We start from the raw sequence: 12235 nt of genomic DNA, 5'->3' as shown, positions 1-12235 counted from the left end.
CCAGCCACTTCCTGGGGAGCCCCCTCTCCCAGCCCCCGAGTTAAGTGCTGACCCGCAACCCAACCCCTTGACCCAGCCCTGAGCCCCCTCCCACACCCAAACGGGTGCTGCTGTTCAGGCAGCCCCTGAGCCAGCCGCACCAGCCCCTGCAAAAGTCACAGAATCCGTGACTGACACGCAGTCTTAGTTATAAACAAGCAAAAAAAAGGACACAAACATCATTTATTTTTCCCTTCCAGGTCACCTTTAAGATGAGATAAATGGTTTCAAAAACATGATCAATTCACTCATTGATCTCATGTGGAGGGATTCTTAGGGGTCAAGAATTGCTTCCTAGTCCAGCCCTTGCTCTCATATTAACTGGTCAAGTTAGAGCTGGTTGGAAACCAGAGGTTCCATTTAATGGGAAATTGCATCATTTGTTTTTATTCGGATTCAGAACAAAAAGTTGATATTTCCCACAGAATGAAAGGTCCAATAAATGTCAATTCAGAACTATTGAAATATCTGATATTGTAAAAATATTATAATATCAAGTATTTTAATTCAGCCTATAAAATAGTTAGTAGTCTAAACAAAGTGAAGCAAATTGATAGTAAAAATGATTTGTTGCAACTTTTTCATATCAAATTTTAATTCGGTCAGAAATCGATCTGTTCTCATAAAATGTTTCAATTTTGATGAAACTGCGTTTTTTGAGGGAAAAATTAATTGTCTAGAACTTTGACTCAATGGTCAACCTTGCAAATGCCTTGTTAATCTTTTAAATACTTAGTCAGTCCAATTTCATGTTTTGTATCAATCATTCTATCTTAGTTGGAGAAGAATCTTAATCAAGCACCCGGCCAGATGCTACCGAGCTACATGCGCAGGTAGGACAAGATCTTTCTGAAAAATCTGATTTAAAGTCTAAGGAAAAAAAGTAAACTAAACTCAGGTGATTATTTTTAAACCACATTCAATTCCTGAGCAAGGATTAAAAAAGCAGGGATCATAGTTCTTAATGGGTGTTAGTGAGGAACTGACCCTTTACCAATCTTTCATTAAGCACTAAAGAAAGGAGTGAGATTTCTTGTTTCCCTCATGTTCTTGACCATGAAATCATTCTGCTGGCTTAAAACAGTTACCCTCAGTCTCTCCCTTCACTCCTGGAGGAGCTGGTTCACCTTTAATTAATCTGAAATTCTTCACGTTCTTGTTTGTTGATAGTAATTCAGGAATGGTGCGATTCTATTGTCATCACCTGCATAAGCCAGCAAGAAATAGTATCCAAGTATTGCATTAGTTTGGGGATTGCATTGCTACCAACGTGGAACGTTTCTGCTCAAGTTGTAGCTGAGTGAGATGCCTTCAGCCGTGTAATTTGGAACCATCAGTATCATTCATTTAAGATTTCAGAGTTGTAGCTGTGTTAGTCTATTATCAGCAAAAACAACGAGGAGTACTTGTGGCACCTTTGTTAGTCTCTAGGGTGCCGCAAGTACTCCTCCTTGTTTTTTCATTCATTTAGGAGGGAACCTGACACTTAATAGTTGTGTAACTTGGTTTGGTGGTTGTGTGGGAATAGCTACTCTGGTTGATTTATCAATATGACAGACCACTCAGTGGTTCAAATCCTGGAGTGTCCTGATTGCTTTGTTTTCCTTGAATGCCCTTTGAAAGTACAGCCTCGTCATTTAAGCCCCCTGATTCAGAAGGGAAATGGAGATTCCTCGATCTAGCAAAATTTGTATGTGCTGCGCAAGCAATGCAGTAAATTCTGGAGGAAAGGGTAGGATTGGAAAATGAAATGGATAGCTCCTAAACTGTTGTTCTGATACTGTCAATGTGTGGTGTCACCATGCCGTGCTATGGGGACACATCATAAATACAGTCCAGCAGATGAAACGTTCAGTGATAGAGTGTTCTGGACTGCTTGCATTCACTATATCTCATGGTAGCTCTTCAGCAAAAAGCATTGTAAGTCGCACCCCAGAACCATAAGTGCTGAATATGCACCATATTATCCAAAAGGAATCTGAACAGAATGAGCCAGATTCTAATCTCTTCTCTCCGTGAATCTGGAGGAGCTGCACTGATTTCAATAGTTACTTCAGATTTACACCAGTATAACTCCAGTGGAGTTACTCCAGCATTTCCCTGATGTAAGTGATTTCATTCCACAGCAATTCAAGTGCAAGGTGGCAAACCACACAGAGGCCTGGTCTACACTACGCGTTTAAACCAATTTTAGCAGCGTTAAACTGATTTAACGCTGTACCTGTCCACACAATGAGGCCCTTTATATCGATATAAAGGGCTCTATAAATCAGTTTCTGTATTCCTCCCCAACGAGAGGAGTAGCACTAAAATCAGTATTACCATATTGGATTAGGGTTAGTGTGGCTGCAAATCGACGGTATTGGCCTCCGGGCGGTATCCCACAGTGCTCCACTGTGACCGCTCTGGAAAGCAATCTGAACTCGGATGCACTGGCCAGGTAGACAGGAAAAGCCCCGCGAACTTTTGAATTGCATTTCTTGTTTGCCCAGCGTGGAGCTCTGATCAGCATGGGTGGCGATGCAGTCCCAAATCCAAAAAGAGCTCCATTATGGACTGTACGGGAGATACTGGATCTGATCGCTATATGGGGAAACAAATCTGTTCTATCAGAGCTCCGTTACAGAAGACGAAATGCCAAAGCATTTTAAAAAAATCTCCAGGCTATGATACAGAGTCCACAGCACAGTGCTGCGTGACATGCATAACGGAAAGCCAAAGAATCAAATGGACGCTCATGGAGGGAGGGAGGGAGGGGGTACCAAGGACTCCAACTATCCCACAGTCCCTGCAGTCTCTGAAAAGCATTTGCATTCTTGGCTGAGCTCCCAATGCCTGTAGAGTCAAACACATTATCCGGGATGGTTCAGAGTCTGTCTCGTCAATTTACCCCCCTCTCCCCCTCCGTGATAGAAAAGGGGAAAAAATTGTTTCTTGACTCTTTTATGTGTCACCCTATATATAGTGCATGCTGCTGGTAGACACGGTGCTGCAGCAGTAAACAGTAGCATCCTCTCTCCACCTCTCCCTGGTGGCAGATGGTACAGTGCAGAAGGACTGATAGCCATTCTCGTCATGAGCCCGTGAGTGCTCCTGGCTGGCCTCAGATGAGGCCGGCCGGGGGCACCTGGGTAAAAATAGGAGTGATTCCCGGTCATTCCCAGTAGATGGTACAGAACGACTCGTAACCGTCCTCATCATAGCAACTGGGGGCTGAGCTCCATCAGCCCCCTCCCTTTCATGTGTAAAGAAAAGATTCTCTACTGCCTGGACTATCATAGCAGCGGGATGCTGAGCTCCTCTCCCCCACACCACTTAATGTCCTGCCTGGACTATCATAGCAGCTGGAGGCTGCCTCCTCCTCATTTTATCTCAGTAACAAGTCAGTGTTTCTTATTCCTGCATTCTTTATTACTTCATCACACAAATGGGGGGGACATTGCCATGGTAGCCGAGGAAGGTTTGGGGAGGAGGGAAGCAACGGGTGGGATTGTTGCAGGGACACCCCCTAGAATGGCATGCAGCTCATCATTTCTGCGGGATCTGACACGGAGTGGCTGTGCGCTCTGGTTCACTGGTTCTCTAGTACACATGCCCCATATTCTAGGCAGGACTGACTCTATTTTTAGATACCATAAAGGAGGGATTGACTCAGGGAGTCATTCCCAGTTTTGTCTTTGCACCCCCAGCCGACCTCTGCCAGGGGCACCCATGACAGCAGCAGACGGTAGAGAACGACAGATAACCGTCTCTGCTGTCATGCAAAGGCAAACGAATGCTGCTGTGTAGTGCTGCAGTATCGCCTCTGTCAGCAGCATCCAGTACACATACAGTGACAGTAAAAAAAAAAAAGCTGAATGGGCTCCATGGTTGCCATGCTATGGCATCTGCCAGAGCAATCCAGGGAAAAAAGGCGTGAAATGATTGTCTGCCGTTGCTTTCACGGAGGAAGGAATGACTGACGACATTTACCCAGAACCACACGCGGCAATGATTTTTGCCCCATCAGGCACTGGGAATTCTGGGTTGAGATCCAAGGGGCGGGGGAGACTGCGGGAACTATGGGATAGCTACGGAATAGCTACCCACAGTGCAACGCTCCAGAAATCGACGCTAGCCTCAGACCATGGACGCACACCACCGAATTAATGTGCTTAGTGGGGCCGCGTGCACTTGACTTTATACAATCTGTTTTACAAAACCGGTTTATGTAAAATCGGAATAATCCCGTAGTGTAGACATACCCTTAGGAATGGACAGCTTTGTAGAACCGTTACTGAATTGTAATGTGGTCTTACAAAACCGTGCTTACAAAGAGTCGGCTTTTTTAAATGGTTGGCGCTGCCCATGTCAAGAATGGATTCATTCAAGTGTAAAGAAGTTAAATTTAAGAAATTACTGAGTTCTGCTATTGGGGTTTTGGTTTTGTACATTCTTAATACTCAAGCAAAGCTACACAGACATCACAGCCTTACTTAACTGTGCTTTACTTGAGTGGAGAGAGACCATTCTGCAAAGTGAAGGAAAATTACCTTGCAATTGCCCTGGAGCCCATTTGACTCTGCATACACTCAAAACACGTACGGCTAATCTACTGTGTAGCATGACTGCATTTTCTCTCTGGACCCAAACCAGGCTCTCTCCTTCTCCTTCTGTGGTGCCTTTGCAGATCCTTGCGATTCCCAGCCTTGTCACAATGGAGGCACGTGCGTTCCAGAGGGATTAGAAAGGTACCACTGTGTGTGTCCCGCTGGATTTGGAGGAAATGCCAGCTGCGGTATGTGGGGTCTAAGCCTGGTCCACTGTGCGGTGTTAGCTCTTGAATCTGTTGATTGGGACCATCCCTTGCAGCCTGCCTCCCTGTAACAGCCCTGGTATAGGGTTATAATGCAGTTTGCCGGATGGAGTTGGGGCTGACCACTGCCTTTTAAACCCTGCTGCAAGGCCTGAGTTTGTTTTCCTACTGCTTGATATAGGGCTGTAGGGCTGTCAGTGACCGGCACTTGCTGCCTAGTGCTACCTGAACAGGTGCTGACTGAGGATGTTCAGCTTTATCTGTTATCAGAGGGGTAGCCGTGTTGGTCTGGATCTGTAAAAGCAGCAAAGAATCCTGTGGCACCTTATAGACTAACAGACGTTTTGGAGCTTTATCTGCTTTTCCAGGGGATGATCCTGCTTGCTCGCTCCTCAGAGCCCCTGTGGCTGCAGGAGGCACCAAGAAAGGAATCCCAACAGTGGTGCCAATTGAGATATTTTCGGGAGGTGGCAAATTCCAGTCTCCCCACCCCCAACCCCTCATAAGAACCCTGTTCTGGTCCCTGCTTGCCTCTTCCTCCCACTCTCCCCCGAGTCTCCTTCAGCTAGGGAGTGTCTCCTCTCTCACACCACACAGCGCATGAGCCTCTACCACCAGGAGTCAGGTCTCAGTGGATTCCCCTGCACTCTGCCCTACAAGCACAGACTCCCCATGTGCTAGGTCACAACTCCATTTGGCCAGGCCGCCTCCTCATCTGTCAGGAGGGGCAACAGAGTCAAATTTCATTGGCATTGCGACCACGCAGCCTGAACAGTGTGCTCCAGCAGCAGCTGTACAGGTTTTGAACAGAACCATTGCACTGAAGTGGTCCAGCCATGCTGCTCACCCCCTCTCCCCCAAACTTTGCCCGTGCAACTTTGATCAAGTGCAAAAATCTGTGTCTGTGTGTGTGGGGGGAGGGATTTGCCATGCCTCGCCCCCCCCCAGTAGGTGTCAGAGTCCCACTGTATTCAGAAACCTCTGTGAACTTGGTCTACAGCAGGGGTGGGCGAACTATGGCCTGGGGGGGGGCCGCATCCAGCCCTCCAGAGTTTTAATCTGGCCCTTGAGCTCCCGCCAGGGAACGGAGTCCAGCGCTTGCCCTGCTCTGCACAGCTCCTGGAAACAGCGTCATGTCCCTCCTCTGGCTCCTACGCGTAGTGGCGGCCAGAGGGCTCCGCACGCTGCCCCCACCCCAAGCACTACCCCCACAGCTTCCATTGGCTGGGAACCACGGCCAATGGGAGCTTTCGGGGTGGTGCCTGCAGACCGGAAAGCGCAGAGAGCTGCCTGGCCGCACCTCCACGTAGGAGCCAGAGGAGGAGACGTGCCGCTGCTTCTGGGATCTCCTCAAGGTAAGCGCTGCCCGGAGCATGCACCCCTGACCCCCTCCCATGTCTCAATCCCCTGCCCCAGCTCTGATCCCCCTCCTGCCCTCCTAACCTTTCGGTCCCAGCCCAGAGCACCCTACTGCACCCCCCCAGCCCCACCCCAGAGTCTGCACTGCCAGCCAGAGCCCTCACGCCCCACACACACTCCAACTCCCAATTTCATGAGCATTCATGGCCCACCATACAGTTTCCATACCCCAATGTGGCTCTCGGGCCAAAAGGTTTGCCCACCCCACATGTACAGCCTCATTGGGGCTCCCTCCATCTCAGCTTGCAGGGAGATCTGGAAGCAGGGCATGAGAAGTGGATTCTGCTGAAAGAGGGGGACAGCTGAAGTACCTGTGCCTTGTCTCCCCAGCCCTTCCCTCCCCTCCCCTCCCCTCCCTCAGATCCCTGCAGAACTTCCCTGCACATGTGGGCCAGGGATTAGTGATTCTGGGTGCCCAACTCGAGAAACCTTAAAGGAGCCTGATTCTCAGAAAATGCGGAGCACCCACCCCTTTAAAGTATCTCAAGTCACTGGATGACTTCCTAAAACGTATTCCTCAGCCCTTTGAGGTTTTTGTGGCATCCTGCCAAAGTGAATGGCATCCTGAGGCATGATTCTCCTACTGTACAAAACATGTTGCCCAACAAATTGTTTTGTTTTCTTGACAGAGAGGCATAGGCACCGACTTCGTCTGGCACCAGTGGGTGCTCGGCTCCCCTCTGCCCCCGTCCCTCCCTGCCTCCACCCCTGCCCCGCCCCCTCCCACTCCCATTCCAACCCCTTCCCCAAAGTCCCCGCCCCAACTCTGCCCCCTCCCTGCCTCTATTCAACTCCTTTCCCAAATCCCCGCTCTGCCCACCTCTTCCCCACCACGTTCCCACTCCTCCCCCCGCCCTCCTAGAGCTTGCTACTGCTGTTTGGCAGTGGCAAGCGCTGGGAGGGAGGAGCGGAGAGGCGGTGCGCTCAGGGGAAGAGGTGGTGAGGCGAGGGAGGGGACTGGGGAGCTTGGCTGCAGAGCACCCACTAATTTTTCCCAGTGGGTGCTCCATCCCCGGAGCACCCATGGCGGCGCCTATGCAGAGGGGCTCTGGGGTGCATTCTCTCGCCTTCAGATCATTGGGACTGCAGAAGACCCACATGATGTGCTTGCTTATTTTTGACATTACATGCAGTTACTCACTTCCTTTGCTTTCAGTACCGAAGCTGAGTCTGGAGTGCAGCGTGGATCTTCTTTTCCTGGTGGACAGCTCATCTGGTACCACCTTGGAGGGATTCCTGCGTTACAAGGCCTTCCTGAAAAGGTTCATCCGGGCAGTGTTGAGCAAAGACTCCCCAGCAAATGTCGGCGTGGCCCAGTACAGCAATGAGGTCCAGATCCCTATCAAAGTGGGTGAGTACAAGGACATGCTCAGTCTCGTGAAGAGCGTTGACACCATGCGTTTCAGCGGAGGGGGAACCTTCACTGGCAAAGCCCTTCGGTATGTCACGCAGCATGGCTTTAAGAGTGCTCCGGCTTTCGCAGACGTTCACGACAATCTCCCGCGTGTGGTTGTCTTGCTCACGGATTCGGAGTCCCAGGATCCTGTGGTAGAAGCAGCTAAACATACCAGAAGCAGAGGGCTCTTCCTAATTGGCATGGGCAGCGACTTCTTAAGAGCAGAGCTGGACGACGTGACTGGGAATCCAAAGCAGACGGTTGTCTATTCCAATCCCCAAGATCTGTTCAACAAGATCCCTGAGCTGCAGAAAAAGATCTGCAGCGTAGACAGTCATCAAGGTAAGGCCTTGGCTATTGATTGTAGTGCACTGACGGAGTCACTGCTCAGGGGAGTTCAAGATTTAAGGAGCAGGGTGGTTAAAAGAATGAATTTCAATTCTCCCAAACAACAGTGGTAGGGAATCCAGTAATACTGATCCAGAATACTGATCACTCCCCGGACCTTGAGAGCTAGCTCATGTCAGGGACTAGAGAGGCTGAAAGCACAGAACCCCTCCCATGCAAAGACCAAGCACGACAGCCGCCCTTGCAGCTGGGAACCTAAAGACTGCTGCTTCCTCATGCACCCGTAGGCACAAATCACTCAAAAACCAGTAAGGAGGGATTGTGGTCCATTCCTGACTTCTGTACCAGCCCAGAGAGCTGGCTAGCCAGTGGGCTAGTGGTTTGGGAGGGCTCATATGTACCAAGTATTATGTGCTGCCGAAAGGGGTAAGTTGCAACATGTGAACTCTCTGTCTGCAGTGAGGTTAGGGGGAGGAAATGCAGCCCCTCAGGCACCGTCCAAGCTTCTGCAGCTCTAGTCTGCCCCCCAGTTGTGGGCCTGGAAGCTGGTGAGCTATTTCACTGGTCAGTGCAGTAAAGAACGCTCTCCAGTCACAGGATTTCACTCCCTTTTCTTCAGGGACTCAGTTATTTCTTCAAAATAAAACTGTTTAACACAAATTCAACATCTCAACTGTGAACTTTCCCTCTGATCCAGACCCTTCTGCAGGAGCATATTTACTCCCTACTTCTACCTGGGCATCAAGGCAAGCCTCTCTGCTCTCTTCTCCTTCCTAGCCTGCTCCCTGCAGGATTATGGTCCACAGGCTGCCTGCCTGGGAGCCACACATAATCTGGGATATTTCCACTGCTTCAGAGACTCCTGTAGGAGTCTTCCCTGCTCCCTGCAGTTCTCTAGCTCAAATGAGCTATTTGCTGCCTGTTAAGAGGACTAGGTAATCTCCGAAGTATCACCTGATTCCTGGCTCCACTGCTTTAGCTGTGGGGGAGCTCATCAGACACAGGTGAGGCTGAGTCCATCTCATCTTAAAAGTGTTGGCCACTCTGTGACAGGTCCTTAACAGCACAGTCTAGCCATAAGTAATTAATCCTTCTAACCGCCCTCAGAGTGAGGGAAGTCAGAATTATGAGCTCCATTTTATGGATGGGGTAACTGAGGCACAGAGAAGGTATGTATCTTGCCCAAAGCTTCTAAGGGAAGTCATTGTCAGAGTCTAGAGCAAACCCGAGTGTCCTAGTTCCTCCAGTTATGGGCTCAGACCACAGGGCCAAGCCTCTGACTGAAAAAGAAATACCCTTGGTACATAGAGACAGAAGATGCGTGAGGTAATATCTTTTATGGGACTAACTTCTCTTTCGGGCTTAGGCAGAGCTCCTTGTCACATCTGGGAAAGGTACTCAGGTAGTCACAGCTAGATAGGAGGTAGAACAGGTTGATTAGCATAAGTAGTTAACACATATAGTAGGAGACCATTCAAGGTGAAGGATTTGGCTCAGAGCAGTGTAATGAGTGAAAAGAAACTAGACATAAAATCTAATGCAGTAGTGCTTGTGTTGGTTGTATAGCTGGGGATTATCTTCTCTAGCTGTTCCTTTTGAGGGGGCTGTACATTCCTGTAATAACGAATTGTAAATTGCAATCTGCCATTCCTTATAATGCTGCAGTTCATGACCTCTCAGTAGTGATGTGTTTGCCTAAAGCAGAAGCAGGTGCCTCCTTTGCTTTGTCAGTAATGATTATATTCTGAAAGGCTTAAAGTTTGCTGTCTCCTTTCCAGACTGCCAGTCCCAGTCTCTGGATCTGGTTTTCGCCTTGGATGCCTCAGCTGGAGTTGGCAGGGAGAACTTTCTGCGGCTGAGGAACTTTGTCAGTAGCAGCTCCCTGCAGTTCAGTATCAATCGGGACATCACCCAGATAGGCCTTGTGGTCTACAGCAGCAGAGCTCGCACTGCATTTGCCCTGGACGCGCATGTCACCAGCTCAGCTCTCCTTCAAGCCATCAGCCAGGTGCCTTTCCTTGGTGGCTCAGCCTCCATGGGCAGAGCCTTGCTGCACATTCATGATGATGTCATGACTGTTCCGAAAGGGGCGAGGCCTGGGGTGAGCAAGGCCGTGGTTGTGATCACGGATGGGAGCGGCACCGAGGATGCAATTGTTCCAGCTCAGCAGCTGCGGAGCAACGGTGTGTCAGTGTTTGTTGTTGGGATTGGGGATGTGCGGAGGGACACGCTGCTGAGGATTGCCGGTTCTCCCAACTACCTGATACACGTTTCATCTTATGATGATCTGCACAATTACAAAGACTTTATCATTGAAAGAATATGTGAAGGTGAGATGGCTTTTGGCCTCCCATTCTCAGTTCTTATGGTGTAGCCACTGCCTGCACCCAGAAACCAGCTGTTAGAAGCCTTATAAAACAGACACACACAAGGATCTCACTGAGCCCCGGTCCAGTCCATGAGGTTTGATTTGGCTAGTTTTCCAGTTGTGGTTGCCTGTTGTAATCCTACCTGGGTTAAATCGGCTTCACTCTGTGTGTTGGAGGCACAGGAGAGTTTAAATCTAGCCTTAAATGTGTAGGATGTCACATACTACATACATTGCAAGGTATCCAATGCAATGTTTTTACTGGGGGTATAAAGAAGGGACGTATTTCAAAGCAGTTTGTGACAAGCTCCTCATGGGTCATGGGGAAGGTTCCAACACCTGATTGTGTGAGTCCTCTACCCCACCAGGCTTTGGCAAGATTTGGATCCAGATCTGAAACTTGCAGGTCAGTCCCATTATTTCCTTCCTGTTGTCCCCTGTCCCTTTGCTGCTCACGGCTGACCGGCTTGACCTTGTAGTTACTGGTCACTGACTAACCATGGTAGCTTCAGGTTGAACATTTAGGTGGGGCGACTGTAACTTGCCTTCATTACAAATGGTCCCCGTTATTAGGGGCACTTTTGCTAGGGCTCACGTGCACACAGCCTGGGGCACTGGAGACGGGGGAACACGCAGAAGGGGCTAGTCCATTAAATTGAGATCCCTCATAAGCACACGGACCTGACATGGACAGAAATTTATTTTCCTCTTATTTTTTTTCTCCTTATTTTTCTGAATAGGGCAAAATCCCCCAGGGAGCCAGTGGTAAAGCCCCCATTGCTCACTGTGGAATGGTGTCCTCTTCTGATCAAAGGAAAGGGGAATAAAGGAATAACGTTCAGCCTTCCGGGGTGTTTTTAAAAAGCTGTTTCTTTGTATTTTCTTATGAGATGTACAGGTGGGTGTCAAAGTAATGACACAGGTGATCTAAAGAGTTAGAGGTGCTTTTGTTAAGCAGGAAGAATACAGGTGTTTACTGTAAATTAGTTCTAAGATCGTACTTAGATACTTGATGTTTATACCCATGTGTTTAGTGCCATACTTTCAACAGGCCCTGGTCGTTGCCAGGTGGGATTGAACCTGGGACCTCTGGAGCTAAATGCCTGAGCCTCTACTGCATGAGCTAAAAGCCATACGTGGCCCTTAGCTAAGGCTGTCGAGCAAACTCATTAATCTCTGTCTCTGTAAGTGGTCTTGGTGGTACTAGATGGGACAGAACACCACACCCAGGAGGTGTGTGGGCTACACATGCAGCTCCATTGAAATGATTTAGCGCCTGATCCTGCAAGGTGCTGAGCAAGTCAATAGTGCTGCTTGCAGGAGCTACTCAGCACTGGGCCCTTCTATGGCATATCTTTATACAGGGTGAGGCTCAATTTATTTTCTTGCCATTTCGCTGTTTTATAATGAAGCCCTGTTGCCAGTACAGGCAAATCCAGTGCTTTGAGATCTGCAGAGATATTTATCATCAGCTGAATACTCAATGGAAAAACAAGGGTGATTAGGTAGAATGGATAGTCTTGAGTTTAGGGCACTAGACTGGGACTTGAGAGATCTGGGCTCAGTTACCGCTTCTGCCACAGAGGTCCAGTGTTGATCTTGGCAAATGTCCCTCGTCTCCCTGTGCCTTAGTTCCTGGTCTATAAAATGAGAATAATTCTTCCCGGAAGGGATGTTATGGCCATCAATCCTTGAATACTTGGGAAGTGTTCAGTTACTGCTAGATGAGAGCCATGTAAGTGCCTAGCCAAAGAGATGGAATAACACTTCTACGTCCAGTAACTGCTTTAAGGGTCAAGCCTGTCGATAGATGGGAAATGGTTCTATTGGGTAATTCTGTTGCGGGAAGGAATGAACAACCTTTTCAAAG

At 48.9% G+C, this 12235-nt stretch overlaps 1 protein-coding gene across 2 annotated transcripts in view; it reads left to right on the top strand.

Moving 5' to 3' along the window:
* Positions 1-12235, top strand: part of VWA2 (von Willebrand factor A domain containing 2) — an 80661-nt gene that overhangs the window by 58740 nt on the left and 9686 nt on the right. For both annotated transcript variants that reach the window (XM_050958975.1, XM_050958977.1), the window contains 4 exons: positions 817-872; positions 4709-4816; positions 7410-7991; positions 9776-10327. In XM_050958975.1, the coding sequence (XP_050814932.1) occupies positions 817-872; positions 4709-4816; positions 7410-7991; positions 9776-10327 (1298 nt within the window). The remainder of the gene's footprint in view (positions 1-816; positions 873-4708; positions 4817-7409; positions 7992-9775; positions 10328-12235) is intronic.

The sequence above is a fragment of the Gopherus flavomarginatus genome, chromosome 6 (assembly GCF_025201925.1).
Source record: "Gopherus flavomarginatus isolate rGopFla2 chromosome 6, rGopFla2.mat.asm, whole genome shotgun sequence".
Lineage (NCBI taxonomy): Eukaryota > Metazoa > Chordata > Testudines > Testudinidae > Gopherus > Gopherus flavomarginatus.
The sequence above is the reverse complement of the archived record's forward strand: the minus strand, read 5'-3'. Positions and strand labels throughout refer to the sequence as shown.